The following is a 19303-nucleotide window of genomic DNA, read 5'->3' on the forward strand; positions in this document are numbered from 1 at the left end:
AAACGTCTGAAAACAGAGCAGTCTGGATTCTTTCCACTGCTTCACTGACAGTACAAAGCTCTTTGCAATGAGAAAAGCACTATAAAATTAAGCTCAGCTTTTAATTGTTCTTAATTATTTTGATTTTTTTGTGTTTTCTTTAAAAACGTGCTATGATACTCAATATTGTGGTACCTGAGATAAGTTTCTTTTGGGCAAAATCAATCACAAATTATGATTTCAAGCAAGCTATGGAGTTCTCAGACTTTTCACCTATTGGTTTATACTACAATGGCATGCATTGCATCATCCATTTTGAAGCAGTTTTCAGCAGAAAAGCTTGAAAAACAAACAAAAATCCAACAGCAATGACAAAGTCTTAGATCAAACAAACTATAAATAGGACCGGGGTATAGAATAGGAAATGTCTATTGTTTAATTAAAATGAAAGGAAAACACATTTTTAGAGTGCTCTGAGCTATCTCAAAGCCTCACTCATCTAAACCAATGAAGCAAAAGGCTTATTAAAACCAAGACATCGTTTAGAATCAAGTTTGTTTTTTTTTTCAGAATAAAAAACAACCACCACCCAACAAATCAATTCTTGAAAAAAAGTGACTGTCAAAATCTTTATGGCAAATTAGTAAGAGCAAATCTTTACTTTTTCAATTACAGAGCAGTAAATACAGCTCAGCTTATGTAAATGCAACACCTAGCAATAGCTCTACTCCTTTCTGCTGAAAAATTAGACAAACTGAGGTGTTTAGTATGCCTAAAGTTATGAGATATTCACACACTATGATAGAACAGACAGCCTGCTGCCAGGAAGAGATCCAGATTTCTAACACAGATCAATAATACACCTCATAGAGAGTTCTCTGTATCTGCAGGAATTCTCCCAATACCTTTTGCTGAAGAGCAGCAATTTTTAAAGTGGATTTCATTTTCCATGACCTGCATACTTCTGATGAACCAACAGCAGAAACTTTAAGCCCCATAAAATAAAGATAATTGGCTGAATAGTGCTTTGGTACACGTGCATTAGCACAACTGGAGTCTGACTGAAGGACCTATCGGCTCCTAAATCAAAATATGATTGACAAAAATGAAACCATTCTCTCTTGAGAAAAATTGTAGGAAATCAATCTTTGAAAGACTCTCTTCTCCTGCAGTCAAAAAGATGGCATAAAAAAATACCTAGAAAAGCCAAATGTCCTTACTCATGTCCAGGTTGTCATGCTCTTTGATTGCTGTCAAAAGAATGGGAGTAGACTTCAGGGTTTCTGATTTGAGAGAGAAAACTAGGAGAGTATTCCTATCCCAGCTAACTTAGGAACATGGATTTAGCAATACAGACCTTCCAGCCAATTGAAGTTACAGTTTCCCTTAATTCTGCCCAGTTCCCCAGGTGTGTTTTACTCATCAGGTCATAACCAGCCATGCAGAAAGCCAGCTATGAAATGAGAACATATACTTCTAATACTGACATGTTATTTTACTACAGTTGCAGACTGTACCATATTTCCAGTACTTTCAGACACTGGGAATAATATCACTGGGGATCAGAAGGCAAGTGATGCTCCAGGAAGCCAATCTGAAATCTGTTGACTTTCCTGTATGTTGCCTACAAACATCCCAGCTATTCTGCATTCACTGTCCTCACTCCAGCTTGCTCATACTGCACTACATAGAGGCCTACATATATGACCCTTACTTGTTAAAGTTGTGTTAAATGGAAATGTTGGTGCAGTATAACCACCCACCCAATGAAGGCCAGCAGATGCCTCAGGATCCAGGATTCCAGCTCTTCCAATGCAAGGCTGCCACTTGAAGTTTTGTGCCGTTAATGAAATCGTTAATGAATGTAAATTTGTTCATCTTCCCATGGCGATGCTTTATTACTAAAATAACAATCAAACTAAATCACTGCCTTTTTATATTTGTCAGATTATTCAGCAGAAAAGCCAAATATTTTAGACCCTCAGTGATCTGATAATAAATACAAACATATTACTTTCTAGTTCATAACTCTTCAGTACAAAGGATCAGTGGAAAGTGGGTCAAATCAGCTTTTTATATATCAAGCAAATTCCAACTAAATTAAATCAGATTACTTAACGAGAAAGCCAGCCAAAATAAGCTCCTATTGAAGCACTGGTAAGTAAATGCATTACTTTCCAGATCACAGCATTTCAAGCTGTAACACAAAATGAAGTAAAAATACTTAATTCGAAACCCATAACTGAACCTTGTACAGATTATGCAATATTTTATCAGGAATAGTACCTCATCTTTTCTTTCCCCCTGAACTTGACATCGCTTCATCACAGTGAAAGATGCTAAAACTGGAAGGTTTTTTTTTTGAGAGACTTGCATTGGGATGTTTGCTAGTGAAGGTAAAGTTTGCAATATCTTTTCATCTTCTTCTGCTCTCAGTATATTTACAAACATCTACGAATACAGGTGGATGAGCTTATAGATGAAACACTGCTCTGCACCAACTCAAAATCTTAATCTTTCTCCAGCCATATATTAGAGCAATAATATAAAAACATTAAATGAAATCTTCTAAATGGGTATTTAGGACCATATTTGGGATGCCTACTGTTTCTGATGGAAATAAACTAGCACTGCGTGTATTTAACCTTGATTAAAATGTCTAATACTCTTTTTTGAAATACACATTAAGAAATAAAAGCTCATCCATCTGGAGATGGGGACTTTCAACAGAGAAGATGGAAGGTTTCCCCTCCTGGAGATGCTGTGATCTCTGCTATCAGGAGAAGCTGCTCCAGAATAATTTTGAATAAAAACAACCAGGATGCAGCTTAACAACTGCAGACATTTTTAAAAGGCCATACAACAAGAAATGATTGGAAAGAGCAGCTTAAGTAAATACAAGCCATTTCTAGAGCAGTGATACACAATCATAACATGGGGTAAAAACAGACCTGTGCCAGTTAACCATGGATTCCCACAGTCAGTCCCTGGTCTGGAAGCACTGAAGACATTCTTGCTAATTCCTGACTATCATGCTCATTACATCCACAATAATTTGTTTCGCAGTTCCAAAACTGCATTTTGGATGGGACTATTCCCTGTTTTAGTACCCAGTTCATTTTATTCCCATTTTATGCCTTCACTTTTGCATACTCTACACTGAACCACATGCCTTAATTCTTTCTGCGTTCCACTGTTCTTCACTGTCTTGTTCTCTCTTTTCAAGATATACTTTACAAAAATAATAACAAATGGAATATTTTGCAAAACTAACAAGAAACAAGACTGTATTCTTTAACAGAGCAATTTCTCAGTCCAAAGGCTCTCGAATCCATTTGACTTGTACATTCTCCCCTCTACAAGATGTATGAGATTCAGCTCATTTAATTAAAATTTACTGAGTCATTATCCAAATCTCCTACATACTGAAAATGCAGCACCATTTAAAAATAAATTAGAAATACAAGCAACAGTGCCATCAAAATGAAAATCTTTCAGGCTTTACAGAAGTAATGTGATCAGTAACCCCAGTGAAACATCAATTCACATAGAACAAAACACCAGGAGTAGTCTGAAGTAGCACTTGGCTTTCCTGCAGCAGAGCACTGCTGCAATGTGCCTGGGGCTGTGGGGATGGGACTGTGCTGGCACACCCCCCAGAGAGGACAGGCTCCAACACCTGCACGAATGCACACAAAAACCAAAACATCCCACTGCCTGATGTTCAACAAACTGTTCTACACTTTGCTGAACAAACAAGTCCATTACACCACAGGCAAACCTACCAAACCAACAGCACTATGGTTGTAACTATTCACAGACAAATACACTGGGAAAACTGTACGTGTACTTCTCCCCATGGGGGTACAAGAGCTGTACCCCCACATGAACCACCTTGTTTGCTTCTTCTGCACAGCTCACCATACTTTCCTGAAGACTGCAACTACCCTGCTGGCTCTTCACATGCAAACTCCAACTGACTCCATGTATTTCTTACAGAGTGCCCTATGAGAGAGCCCGAACCACACTGCAGGTCTGAGGATCAAACACATTCAGGTCTAAGGATCAAACACATTAAGCTCTTTCTGCCTCTCCTATAGGTAAAGCAAATGCTGCACTTCTGTGTCCAGCATTATCCCTTTTGGGAAGTCACTCCACTCTTTCTCGACCATTAAAAAAGGCACCCTCTGCCCCACGGCCCCACAGACCTCTCCATCAGAAACTTAGTTAATGGCTTAAAAATGTACAGTTAATTGGAAACTGAATGGGAAGAACTGTACAACTGCGAGAAATTCATGAATTGCAATTATTCATAGCAGACAGTAATGAACTATAGTGCTTTCTGCAAAGAATCACATTTCTCCTTTGCTCTGAAGGAAAGTGGACTCCATTTAGATTAATTCAGGAGCACTGTCTTGTTATTACGTTTCCTCTGTAAGCCATTTATATGTGCTGTCAGAAATACAGACGGGCTGTATACATTTTGGGCTGTATTTTGGAAATATCCGCACTTTGCAGAACTAAATGGTGGAATTTGTGTTTCCAAGAATCACACAGATGTAAGCAGGTCGCATTACGTGTGCTCAAAACACTGTCAGGAACTGAACATCACCTTCTTCCACTGGTACCATCACATCTGAAATCAGCAGCTGCTGCTTTGAAAGGGCAATTCAAAGCAGCCACAAAGACAGTGTCTGGTGTCTATCCAGAAAGCCCCCAGAGTGCAACTCCTGGCCAGAACTCTTTGGACATACGTGGAGCCCTGCGTGGTCCGTGCACGTCTGACAGCTCTGAACATCCTGTCTAATCAACACAGGTTATCTGCTGCTGACAGGCGGCTCCAACAGAGGCAGGAGCAGGAAGGGGTACCTTCCTCTGCATTTTTGAGGAATGATGTAAGGGCAAAAAGTAGGAATTTTCCTATGTGGAAAGAATCTTGTGCTGTGTATTTATTTGCACACTTACAAAAGTTATCAGAAAAACAACAACCAAGCATCGTCAAAAAGAGAGAGGCTTCACATAGTGTCAGCAAACACTGTGGCCATGTGTCACAGACTTCCTTATGAATGTGATAAGATGTCACTACAAAGGAATGGGATGCTTCACGAAGAAAGAAAAACCAACAAGGGACTTATTTTGAATGAGACTCTGCTTACTTTCAGGCACACAGCCAGCTAGCAAGTCTGTGCTACTGTGTCAAGCTCTATAATGACAGAAGCCTCATTTCCTGCCAAAACACCAACACTTCAACACATGAAGACACATTTATTGTGTGCCCTCTGAAGAAAGAGCTGTGGCTGCACAGAACAGGAAGACACAAGTGTTCAAACTTGCTGGGTACAAGGAGACCCCTCAAACCATGCAATGGAGCCTCCAAAATTACCGATCTGACAGCATCTTTCCTAGCCAGAAACTCCAAAACAGAAATTTTACATGGCGTTCTACAGAAATAGAATTGATTCTGGTAACAGCACTATATTTTTAGAAGTTACTTTCTGTTATGTTCCATACATACCACTGATAATGCTACTTGGGAGATACAGCACTCACCTGGGCACAGTGATGCAAGTGCCACTTCCCTCAGCGTTAAGCTAATTCACAATACTTGTACACAAGAGGTTTTGTTGTCTCTTCCTAAAGAGCATTACACGTTTGTCAATGTTAATCTGTCACTTTTCAGCTCATTGGTCTGGGCTCATCATGTAATTCTGGCAATTACAAAGTACATCTTGAATATTTCCATATGGCTTTCTAATGCATCTACAAGCTTTTAGCCATTTTTGTAATATTTTTTTCCATAAAAGCCAACACAGTAGTAGAACAGAAAAAAAAAAACCAATATATTAGAATGGTAAGAACACTAATTCTGGTCCTCCCAATTATTGATCCTTGCCAAGTAGAAATCTACTTTTGTCTCTCAGACGCAGTATCACCATGGCTGTAGTACACCTCCTTAGCAGTGTTTTCAGACCATTTTGTTGAAACTTTCCACATTTTTGTTTTCTCAAATTTACATCAGACTGAAAGTAAAAGCTGGCTCTTGATCTTAAAGAAAATGATATATCTGTATTCTCAGCACTCAGACACAATGACAAGCAAAAACCAGCCACACTCCTCCCACAAGACATTTCAGAGAGGTTCACAGCTATATGGATCTACAGATGACACCACTGAATTAAAAATTATTTTAGAAGTTGTTGTTTTTTTTTTTTTTCCCAATTAAAACAAATAAACCAATATAGACTCGATACCTTTCGTTTTCGTGTAGCTGCTCACCTCCCTTCTTCCAGGAACACCTGGCCTTGGGGGAAGCTTTTGGTTTGCATTCAAAGTCAACTGTGCTGCCGATCTGAACCTGAATCATTTTCTTCATTGGATTCTTGGAAAAATCTGGAGCAGAAGCTGGAACAGGAGGGATATACTGACAGTGAAATAAAGCATTTTGAATGATATTAACGATACTACTATTTAGCACATACATGACACCTTAGCTTCCAAAGATCATTAAAAACACGAATGAATTAGTTATTTCAACCAGATCTCCTGTTGGGCAATTACGCATTTTTCCTCTTTATGCTGGTTAAAAAAAAAAAGTAAATGTTTCAATTTTGCAAAGTATGTCACCTAATGAAGCACGCACCTAAGATCACGTTGCCTTCACTGGAACTGAAGCTCACTGGATACAACGTGCCTATCTACACTACATCAAATTTGAGCTTACATGACTTGTCTAACTCCAGTGAGAGCAGTCAACCTCGAGTCTCATTAAAACTCAAGGAACGTGGTGGATTCTACTTTTGTGCCGAAGTACAATAATGGATCACACATATTAAATGACAGAAAACTACAGCACAGCTCATTCTGTTTGAGCACAGGTTGTAGGAGCTAACAGTTAAGAACAGCAATGGCTTCTATCTATGGCAACATGGAAGTTCAAACAGAAATTCAGGATTTTAGGAGTACGAGGCTGAGGGAGCAGCCTGCTGATTGAGTGTAACTTTACCCAATATAAGGGGAATAACTCATGCCCAAAAGCACTGCTCTTGTAGGCTTAGTTTTCATTTCAGTCTTTCTGTGTTGGAGGTAGAAATTACACAAGCATATTAATGCATATGGCAGTCTGCAAGTTCACTCTTTTCCTCAAGTAAATCGCTGCCATTTATTCTAGACTCCCACACGCATCATCTGAATGACTGAGTGACAACTTCTTGTCCCCTCAATCAAGGAAGGCTGCCACAAGAGCAGCCCACTGCACGGCTCCCCTGGGAACACCAGAGGCACAGTGCAGAAGGTCAGTGCAGCTGACTGATGTGCCGAGCCAGGGCTGTGTCCAGACCCTGTGAGAAGTCTTCATCTGCAGGCCTGTATCCAAGCCTCTGTATCTGCACTTTGCCTAATTAACAATTTATCTGTGTTCTGTTTTAAAGCGATGAATGATTGGACTGCAAATGCTCTGGAAACAGATGAGTAAACTCCTCTGCACTGCAGATAAAAAGATAATAGGTTGACAAAAATGTTTAATTCGACGGCGTCTGAGGGAATTACAAAGCTGAAATCACGAGGAGGCGGAGTACTGGGCAGGTGGACGGTGTGTGGAGAGGGAGGAAGGAGGGCTGTAATTTAACAGAAAGGAAAAATCTTACCTACAACCCTGAGCTCTGCACTCGAATAGATGACACCATGTTTATTTTCAGCTACGCACTGGTATCTGCCAGAATCTGTCAGATTTAGGTTCGATATTGTAAGCGCACCATTTTCAATCTGGATCCTTCCCTGAATATAAGAAAAATACCTTTACTGATGATGTGTTTTTCCTGTGAAAATTTTAAAATAAGTAAGAAATTCAAATAGGACAGCATCAACATGACAAATGGGGCAGATGTAGCAGCATATACGTAAGAACAGTTCTAAAATAATTTGTATGACAGCACCGAGATTTGGCAATGCAGTGTATAAAATCAATTCTTCAAACTTGCCCAGTTTCACAGAGGCTTTTTATTCTCAAATACCCTTGCATTTCTCCAGAAACGTGGACATCATACTAGGAAGACTAGAGGATCCAAAACACACAGATGGCACTGGCATTTCACACTATTTAGAGATTTCACACTTGCCATTTGTTAATGAGCTCTCTGTGATACTATGCAGAAAAAATTCCAATAGTCATTAAATGGAAGACATATTTAAGTGCCTTACAGCTGACAAGGCTACTGAATGAAGAACAGGATGCTTCTCGCCCTGATGCTTCCTGGAAAGCTCTATGACTTACAGTGGGAAGCGACTGGTTTGGGATGGAGTGATAGGGATTGGTGACAAGAGGAACCAGTGACAAAGACAAATCCAACAGCTTCTCCTTTGGGGAAAGATATAAAGGACAAACGATTTTCTCAAGAACATCTTCTGCTTTGCTGGAGCAGCAGTGCCTAGCAGAGGTCCTGCATGTGGTTCATCAGGCTTAATACAACAGTAGTCACTCTGCCCTTTCTGCTACGGGCTCATATTCATAGCTGGTCCCAGTGAAGGGCAAATCCAGCTATCTCTGTACAGCCAACACAGCTCAGCCCCTTCTGTGATGGATCCATTCCCAGTTAATTGCAAGTTAGACAAAGCACAAAACAGTCACTAAATGTAACAAGCTTAAATCTCCACATCTTGATCCTACTTCTAGCATCCTGAGCTCCTGTTGCTATTCCTCCTTACAAAAGATTCATTTATGGGGAAGGGAAGTTAAGTGGAATAACCACAGCAGGAGATTTTTGTGGAGCAGACCCAGCATGAAGGAGGATTATCACAGGAGCTGAAGACAAACGATCATGATACACAAAGAACTCTTCTGCTGCTGTCTCCCTGGTGCCCGCCTTCAGTGAGTTAGTCCTACAGTGCACAGCCCTCAAGCACTTCCAAAGTCATGCTTGTTCCCTTACATCATGCCTTCAAGGCTTGACAACAGTGCTCCAAGCTGGAGAACTGGGAAATCTGAATGAGAAAAGGTATTTTTGTACTTATTGAGGTTAAAAAGCACATTACCTCAGTGACTCTGTATAATTTAGTAACAGCGCTCTTAAATCACCAATATATTTTGTACTCCATCACTGAACCTGCCCACAAAACACTACCATTCCTTTTAGTGAGCATGTAACTATAACACCCTGAATGCCACGAATTGTTTTTCAGCTCTCAGGTCATTTTTCATAGCCATCCACTGAACTCACTCGAGCAATCCTTTCTTCAACTCTGGGAGCCAACGTTGCACACAGAATTTGAGCAGTCCTGACAGCAGTGGCCAAGGGCAAAATGCCCTCCTTCTACAGGCTACTGCCCCTAGTTTACATTCCCAATAACCTGGATTCAGCAGTTTTCTCAGTGCACAGTGAGAACTAAAATCGATGCGGGTACCCGGTGGTTTTCTGCACTTCTGATCTGGCAGACCTGCTAACTACATTTTTCCCTGTCACCAAACGTATGACTTTCCATCAGGTTAACAACAGTGTTAGAACAAACACCGACGTTACACTACTCTTTCTCTTTCAAACACTGCAATTTTTGCCATCTTTTCTCAAGAAGTTTGCAAATGCTTTCTTATTACCTTTAACAAAATTCCAATAGCAAATGTAAGACAACTATTTAAGATCTTTATCCCTCATTTACAGTTGTTAATCTATAATTTTAATTAACTTCCTTCTCCAGCCTTTCCTTATATAATTATTTCCATGGTTCTACCATTGCTCTTTAACATCCTTTTAGCTGAGTTATTTTTGTACAATATAATTTGTCCTTGTGTTTCAGATATTGTAGCTTCAGATGTTTCTATCTGGATGCTCCCAATGAACAAACACAAAAAAGTATACAAAATATTTATCTGGACAATTTACACGGACTTTCTGAATTCTCACTGCTATATGAGGTAGTGCTAATTTTGCACACCATTGTGCTCTTCAGAAATGAATGTTACCTCTACTGACAGTTGATCTCCATTCTTCAGCCACCTGTATGATGGTTTTGGCTTGCCACTTGCTCTGCAATCCCAGTATAAGGTATCCTCTACGGCAATTTCAGTATCTTTTATCATCTGGATCCAGTGTGGCTTTGCTGCAGATGAAATAAGTATCAACAAGGAAGACCCTAAAAAGTTGTTGTACCACCAGAGTCTCACTAGTTCTGCTTCAAGTCACTAATGAAAGAAATTACTCACTGTTCCTTCTAAATATTTTTATTGCAAGTAGTAAAACAAAAGAAAATTGGGATGATATATCACTAAAGCTGAACTAGTCGAACCAATATTAAAATCACTAATTCAGGAGCACAATCAACACAAATTTAAAAGCGAGGTAAATGTAAGATAAAGACATTAGCTGGATTATTGGAATTAAATAATTGATGCAGCCAAATCATCAAATTAATGCTGAAGAGAATCTAAGGATCTCTGTTTCTGGATAAGCTAAGCATATTACAATGAAGCTATGGGCTATACTTTTGTTCCTGCAACCAACAGCAAAAGCCACATAATGTACACGAGAGGCAGCCATGCAGGTAAATATTTACAACAGTATTTTCTTTTAGCAATACTTTGGCTACTAAATTGAAAGCATCAACTTCTAAAACACAATAGATATTTGAAATCTAATCCTTTATTTCCTTACATACAGACACTAACACTCTGAAATCAAAACAAAAAAGGACAACACCAGTGATATAAGAAAACATCATTATTTTATAGATGAGTGATGGAAGCACCTAAGGTCAGATTAATTCCTGTTGAACTTCCTACTACAATAGCGTTATAGCAGCAATTAATTCAGACTAGGGAAATTAATGACTCGCCTATGGTCACAAGGGAGGTCTGCAGCACAGCTGAGAGCTGAGCCTATTCCACTGCCAAAGGCACAAGAGCAGCAGATCATCATTTGGATGAGGACTGGTATTCATTTCACTAAAAAAGGTTTGTTCATATAAATTCTCTCTCCTTCTTATTTTCAGAACAGCAATAAGATCTCAGCACAGTCACATACTGTACCATACTTCTTGATTCAAAGGATTAACACTATTTATGAATAAATATTCAGGATTATCTTCTCACAGAAAACTGTACTACATTGTATTCATTTAGACACCAACTTAGGAGGCTTTGGAATTCGACCAGTATTTGCTGACAACGAAACCTCCTGTTACTCCTTTTCTTTTGCAGTTATCTTATGCCACATGACCATTAATACCTTGCACTGATTTGTGGTTCATGTATTTTTTACACTGTCTTTATCAAGGTCAGCTGTAGAAGACAAGATAACCTGATCTTCGTGCCAGACAAACATACTACTCCTATTTTACTGATATTAATGTTGGTTAAATATTAAAAGCTAACATTGCTACACTGGAGTTTAAAAAAGAAAATGAAGAGCCACTGCTTTATCTCACACTGCCACTAGGAGTAGTTGTCCCATATGTGTCAAGGGGATGAAAGCTCAAGCCTCCATGTCAGCACACTTTCTGCACTTTGCATACCTAAATATTTATGCAACAAGCAGCAGTACTTGAATTATTGAAGCATCCATACATGTGCAATATTTCACATCTGCTGAGTATCTCCACTTGAAAAATAGACTACAGTTAACCTACTTTAAGTTCATGATCTTCGATTCAATTTCATCAGAGAAAAGAACACTGACTACACTGTAAATTTGCATTTTAGGACTTATTGTATTAGATAGTCTCCATAGGAGGGCACTCCTAGTTCTCCAGGGTGTATATGATAGAAGCATGGCAGCAAGAGCATCGCTCAGAAAAGAAATAGCACAGCTTCAAAAGCCATGGTGTGTGAAATTCATGGTGCTTGATCATTTGCAAGTGTTGATGTAGACCTCAGTGATTTCCTTGTGGGAAGTTCTTTGTCTCTTCCAATTACTGACCAAGGAATCCAGCAGTAAAACAAATATTCTTTTCAATCTTCCACATCTAAAAGTCTCTAAAAATGACTGTAGAAAATATCAGAAATTCTTTGAGAAAAATAATTCAACAAGTTCAAAATTGAACAGACAGCATAAAAATGGGGCAATTACAACTGGAAGCATTCCGTGCAATGCTCTGAATCTTAGCAAAGATGTCCACAGTGCAGCAGCTGAGAAAAATACAGACAGAAGGTCACATATTAGTAGATCTCCAGTTCCTCTCAGAAAATAGATATTGCTCTCCAAGCACAGCACCACCCTCCTCATCCAGCCTGGCCAACTGTACTAGAATGATACTGAACAAAGATTCCTCTTGAGGTCTTGTCACCATCAGGCAAATGCTACCTTAGAACATCTGGCTTCACTCTGGAGACACTAACTCCTTATCTGTGCTCCTGAAGGAGGGCTGTAATGACTTGGTACAAAGCCTCATTCTCACTTAGCTGTTGCACTGCTTTGGTGCATAGCCATGGTCTTCCTGAGGTCACCACTCCTTAAGCACAGAACAAGCCAACGGGCAACTTACCTTCACTGAGATGAAAAAGACAGGATGTCCTGTAAGTTGTGAGGCTGTAAGTTACTTTTAATGGAGTTTGTAGCACACTGTTTAAGATCATGATAGGAGTCTGTGCTGTATTTGCAGTTCCCTGGAACTCACGGTACTATCTTCATGAAAGATGTGAAAAAGGCTCCCTTAAGACAAAATACTTGTAGGTAACTGAATTTCTAAACAATGTCAGCCATCAGCATCATGGTCAGTTAGCTGTAAAGGCACCAGCCTATATTTTGCTTCAGTTGTTATTGCCTCATATATTCCTTGTAATAACTCACAGTCCCACAGGTTTGAAGTAATACAAGTGTGTAATTTCATAAAATTTAGCCTCGGTGACAGGGAGAAGACTCAGTCATCTCTTCCTGGGGTGAATATAACCACCCTGTTCTTCCAGCTCATAGGCCAGGCAGGTGATCCCAGAGAAAACAGCTGTTACCTCATTAGACCCAGGGGAATCCCTTTAGGCCGTAAGGCAAGAAAGACAATTCTTTTTTAGATTTTTAAAAAAATCTCTTTTATGATGACTGTTCTGGGGTTTGGTGAGAGTGAAGACCAACTGCAATGAATGAATGGGCTGAAGCTCTTGGAAGCAATGGATGGAGATTAAAGCTTTCCAGAAGCTGTGCTGATATCCAATTTGTAAACAATTTGGGGGTACCTCACAGACTCCTCATGATGCATGCCAGCAGGAATATTTAAATCCGACTTCCTTCAAAGTAGGCACTCCAATAAAAAGCTCCTTTTCAATCTTCTAAACCACTGGAAGAGCATGAGAGCACTAAGGAAAGGCAAAGCCTCAGGACCATGATTTCTGTGCTCTCGCAGGGAGTGCTGAGGATGCCATACCTCTGCTTGGAGGTAGAAGACTATAGGATGGTCCCTAATTAAGGCTCACACGTTAGATGCAATCTGCTTATACACGTCTTTACTTTGAAAGTTACAGAATGAAAGCGGTTCTAGAAACCTTGTCTGAAAACACCTTAGGATAGTTCAGCAGTCAGGCAATAAATCAGAGTCAAAAGGCACTTTCCATAGCTCAAGAAAAGCTGGCTATGAAACATACTGGGAATTCACAACGTTTCACAAAAACAGAAAATACAACCTCTGTTTTTCAAGGTAGTACCTCGCTGAAAGTCAGACTGTGACACTCACACTGATGCCTACAGCAGCGATCAGCCTACTTTTATCTCAAAGATTCAAAGATTCAACTGAGCTTAAGCACGGATAACTTTTTTCTGATAAAACAACCAGGCCCAAAGAAGCATGCAGTAACTTCCATTCACAGATACCTGAAAACTTTTATTATTATTATTTTTTTACTTCCAAACATATGCTCAGAAGCATCCATTGCATTGCTGGGGACCATTTAGTATGCCAAAAAAAGTTGAACGAAGTACCTCCAAAGCAAGGCACTTAAATTATTAAGTCAATTAAACTTCAAGTTAATCAAAGTCAGCACCTCCTCACTGCTATTCAGCTGTTTACAGTTCTACAGCCAATGATATGAGGACCTCCCCATACACTAGACAGGGTCAGGACAAAACCACTGAACAATGATGCTCTTCCACGTTGAAGAGCAATGTGTCTTCAGTGTAACTTGGGTGGTACATCCTCACCAATATGTCAGTATTTTTTTTTTTTTTAACATGTATTTTGTATTGTATATGCTGCCTATTTATTACTGGGGGTCTGTATTTACATAAAATGGAAATCCAGCCAAGTGAACAGCAATGGCTGCTGCTATAAGCAAGTAGAAGTGACCTTGCTGGCTGACTCTGACCATCAGCACAATTCACCTTTGCTATTCAGTGAGCTGCTGCAGAACAAAAGCAGAACAGAAGAATTTTTTCTCCCTATTAAACATTTTACCTCAGTACCGTCAAGCATGAGTTCCGTTAAATCAACACATGCTAATTAAGAGTATTTTTCTTCAATTACCCTTTAAATTAATTGCTTTACATATCTCTGCCATGTTACATGTTGTTTAATTGCATCTTAAAATGCAAAAATGTAACCATTTAATTTCTTCTCATTTTTTCATGCTATGAAAAGTCATGGACTCTTTCTTCTTCTATTATCTCTTTATGGAAAAGGGTAATGACAAATGAATGTACTACTGAAGTGAAAGCAAATTATTTATATATTCAGGTTTTATATTAATTCATAGTTAGATAATCTCATCCTATATTTAGCACATTTTGAATTCCACTGAGGAGAAAAATGTCATTAAACACATGTTGGAACTGCACAGGGGACAACGAACTGAACACTTGATGTTGGGCTTTTCTTGATAAAATCCTTCATGAGGAAAAAGGAAGATTAATAGTCTGTTAGTAATGTTATGAAAGAACCCAGAATACATTTTAGAATATCTGAATAATCAACTCAGCTATGTCTTTAGAGTTACATTTAAAGCCCACAATGAAACTAGAAAAATAGAGCTTTTTGGGTTTTTTTGTTGTTTTTTTTTTTTTTTGTTTTTTTTTTTTTTTAGTTAGAAGTGCACAGAATTACCAAACTCAAGCATAAAATCCATTTTGAGGTAACTACTGTGGGCACGACTGAAGTTGAGCTACATTCCAGTGCTTTATGACTTCAATACCACAACTCATGATGGGAACAAGTAGAAGCAGGACAGCAGAGTAAACGCAGCTGATTGTTAAATCAAACAACTTAGGCACTGAAACCTCCAACTTTCAGAATTCAAGATTTACAGTTTAGAATCACAGAACTGCTCAGATTGGAAAAGTCCTTAAAGATCATCAAGTCCAACTGCAACCTGACCTACTACCCTAACAACTCCCCACTAAATCAAGGCTCTGGAATGTTTCAGTTGTTCCCTAACAAAGCAAAAAAAATATTTCACACTTTCATTTAGGATAGGCTAATGTCTCATTTACAAATAATCTTTAAAATCTAGAAAGGAAAGAAAATTCTGTATTTTTAGTCAAATTGCACCATTTTGCTTATATTTTTTTCATACGGATTTTGCATTTTGTTTCACTAAGACAACACAGAAAATGTTAATCCCAACTCCTTTTAAAGCTTTTTTGGGAATCCAGATACCATAGATACAGAACACTATTAAACTACAACCAGAACAATTCTCCTAATTCTCAAAAAGTCCTAAAATTATTCTGTCCTGACTACAGAATTGTTGGCATTCTATTTGTAAAAAAGGAAAGCAAGTAACAAAATAAGAAAAATTACTTAATTCTGCAGAATGGGTTTCATTAAGCAAAACAAGCAAAATAAAACAGTTGGAGTAACATTCATGCCATTATAAATCTAATTTTCTTCAGACTAAAGAACCGTATTAGGGATGGATCTAGGACAGGCAGACATTTATAGTGGAATATTAACTCTATTCAAGGTTTCAGATCCCTTTCTGGGTTTGTAATGAAGATGTTCACACCGAGCATCTGCAAATCACAATTTACTTCTCTCAGAACTGCAACTCACTTGCTTTTATTGATTAGCAACATCTTTTATTTGAGATCGGTGCCCTTTAATGACAGAAAAAGAACTCTGGAAGTAGTGCAAATACTTCAAAATCACCCACCTTCATAAATACATTATAAGAACTAATGAACAAACCAATTCTGTCCGGTGCGTGCTTTACAACTACTCTGATCCAGAACTGCTGTAAGCCCAGTGAACCAAACTGACGTACAAACCACAGCTCACTTTAAACTTTTGAAACAGCTTTATATATGCTATATAATGAAAAGTACAGTGCCAAGTTTAGAACTGCAGGTGACACTGACAGAGAAAGCATCTTAGCTCTTTCGCCCTACGTTATCTGATACCTAAAAGATCTAACTATAACTAGCATATGCAAAATTTAGTGTAACTATCTATTTGGAAATTGGAGGGGAAATATCTTTTTTCCTTCCACTTTATAACTCGCTTCTTAAATTAAAATAATCATTGACTGAAATCTGCCTTGCTGCACTGTTCCAGTAAACAGCAGCTTCCCATACAAAGAACCAAGCGGCACACAGCAGGCACGCGCCGTGCTTTTCCACAAGACAGAGAAATAAAATCTTTGCTCAAATATTCCTACACGATGACAACATTGCAAAGCAAAGACTGAATCAGTCTCTAAATTGCCATTTACCTAAAGAAAATTAAATTTGCAAAGATCTGACTTTAACAAAAATTGTCAATTACCACTTTGCTGCAAATCGCTCTAGCTTTAAACCACCAACATCATGCTTTGCTGATATTCATTTCACTCTGTAGTCCTAAATGCACAAGAGGCTGTCAGTTTTCCAGTGATTAAATTTCCTATTATTTCATTTCTTATTCTAGAATATATTATCCTATTTGTTTATTCTTTTAAAAGAATTTTTTTTTTGAAAGCAAAGAATTGGCAATATCCATCAATAACCTTCTCCTATAGGAAGATAAAACTGTCATATCCTGAAAATGTGAGGCCTATACAGTCCCTTGGATAAATCTAATCCACTAGAAATTTACACTTTCACCCACGGACCAACAAAAAATATTAAATATACACATATATCACTAGCATTTTTCTAAACAAGCATTATTCTGAGCAATTCTCTTGAACGTGGATATTTACTGAAAGTGTTATGCAAAACACTGGTGAAGAAGTTATCTTCTTTCTCTGCAAGAGGCCAGGAACTTTTATGAACAAATTTGCAATAGCACTGTATGAGCTGTAAACCCCAAACTAATTGATAGTGATTTATATTTTGTGTGTAAAGAAGGATAGGAGAGAGGGAGAAAGAAGGTTTCCTACCATAGTAAGTGAGACGACCTCTTGCAATGTTTTTTCCTCTCGAGTTTTCAGTAATACATTCATACAGTCCTGCATCCTCCTGCTGGAAATTAGGTATTTCAATCATGCCATTGGATTTCCTTAGCTTTATTTTGCTCGGAAATGGCATACCGTCAGTTCTTCTCCAGTTAATCTGAGGCACGGGGCTAAACAGAAAATAATGGGATTTCATTAAATAACTTTGCTGCAAGTACTTGATTGTAAAAATTAGGTACTTAAACTAATATGCATTAAAGCCCTGAAGTAACTAAAGCTTGCATTAAAAGTAGTATTCATACTGTACATGACAGATGGTCAGACAGCATGGATGCTGACTTGCATATGCTGTTCTGTTCCTCAATGCTATTATTTATGGCATCAGAATTTTCACGAGTATCTGAACATCCAATGACTGGAAAATGTCCAGTAAATCACCACTGGCCTCCCCTGAAGACAGGAGAGCTTTACCAGTGTCCTCAAGGGAAGGGGAATCAAGGCAAGCCCCAGGTTCCATCCTAGAAGAGCCATTCATTCCCTGATAGGTAAACTTTCCCTCATCTAGCTGGGGAACAGAAGCAATAACATGTGATTAAGTTACCATTCTGGACTTTAAAATTATCAACACCTGACGAAGCTGCCTGCAAATAAACCACAGAGTGGTTACTAAATACGTTTACAGAAACGTAAATGCATTCTCAAATCATTTATGAAGGAGAAAAGATAGCAATTGTGTGTGAAATGTCATTGAGAAGAGGAACACATATAGATTTCAGCTATAAAAGAATGACAACATTAGGAAAGCATCACGTACATTTAACAGTAAAATTCAGTCCTAATTGTCACTGACTTCAACAAGAGTTCCTTTATACTGAGAAAGCAGAGCTACCTCAAAGGACATCTGCAAAACTCACTGAGATTCAAGAGAATCTGAAGCGAAACATAAATTCCTGCATTGCAAACATGCACATTTTAATTCCAAACAGCAAAAGAAGTGTCTTCAAGGCTCTTTCACATCTTATTCCAAAGCAGTAAAAGTGATGGTCAAAACTCGATCTTTGGAGAAGACTACCAAAAAGATGGTGCCAGATGCCCACATTTGTTGTGCAAACGAACTCCAACACACTTCAGCTTTGCAGTATGGGTGAAGATGAGAACTTACTTTCCTAGAGCAAAGCATTCCAGTTTCACAGTCGAGCCTTTCGCTGCAGGAAGCGTCTCAGGAAACTGAACTTCTATTTTGGGTTCATATTCTCCCATCACACCTATGCAAGACAAGTGAGAAAAGACATTTTTCATTTTTCAAGCCATCATTCTCTAAAACACTGAATAACATCACATTCAAAATTTATTTCTCTTGCGCTCCATTTAGAAACTCACGCACGGTGACCTTACAATGAAATCACTGTCAGATGTAGCAGAGGAACGCACAACAAAAAAATAGTTTATCTTCTTACAAGCAACCAATACTGTGAGACTGCACCAAAGCTCACACTGCCACAAAAAAACACTGACTGGAAACTAGCTGTTCGTAACACAGTGAAAGCAGTGTTATTTCGAGCCTGGGAGAAGGAAAGCCGTACCATCAGTGCGCAGCACGAGAGGGGTTGGTGACCCAAGGACCTGGCTGTTTGTCACAGTGCTGGTTACAACACAGGTGTAATTTCCCACATCTGAAGGTTCCACTTTGGCGATGTAGAGGTGACCGGTCTCCTGAGACACGAATCGCCGGCTGTCCTCTTGGACAAACGATGGATACTCGTTGAAAATCCAAGCAAATGACAACTCTGATTGGTTATAAAATAAAGATATAGTTTGGTAAGGATGGTTTTTTTCCTCCCCCACATTTTTATCTTCAAAAGTCTTTATTTTACTGCATCTTGTAACATGATTATATATAATATTATGTAACAGGACCAGAGAACCAATGACAGAAAAAAAAGCACCAAAGCATCAGAAACAAGCAAAACTAAAAAAGCAGACAACTTCTTTGACAAAGCCTCCTGCTCCAGAAAAACACAACAACAATTCCAAATCTTTTACCAT

General features: G+C 38.7%; 1 protein-coding gene across 7 annotated transcripts in view; it reads right to left on the bottom strand.

Moving 5' to 3' along the window:
- LOC116236889 (contactin-3) overlaps nucleotides 1-19303 on the bottom strand; it is a 133255-nt gene that overhangs the window by 16599 nt on the left and 97353 nt on the right. For all 7 annotated transcript variants that reach the window (XM_090148450.1, XM_090148453.1, XM_090148449.1 and 4 more), the window contains exons 4-9: nucleotides 18841-19044; nucleotides 18420-18522; nucleotides 17243-17427; nucleotides 9932-10068; nucleotides 7623-7752; nucleotides 6231-6381 (exon numbers count right to left, since the gene is read on the bottom strand). In XM_090148450.1, the coding sequence (XP_090004576.1) occupies nucleotides 6231-6381; nucleotides 7623-7752; nucleotides 9932-10068; nucleotides 17243-17427; nucleotides 18420-18522; nucleotides 18841-19044 (910 nt within the window). The remainder of the gene's footprint in view (nucleotides 1-6230; nucleotides 6382-7622; nucleotides 7753-9931; nucleotides 10069-17242; nucleotides 17428-18419; nucleotides 18523-18840; nucleotides 19045-19303) is intronic.

Source organism: Phasianus colchicus, chromosome 11, assembly GCF_987193195.1.
Source record: "Phasianus colchicus chromosome 11, bPhaCol1.hap1.1, whole genome shotgun sequence".
Lineage (NCBI taxonomy): Eukaryota > Metazoa > Chordata > Aves > Galliformes > Phasianidae > Phasianus > Phasianus colchicus.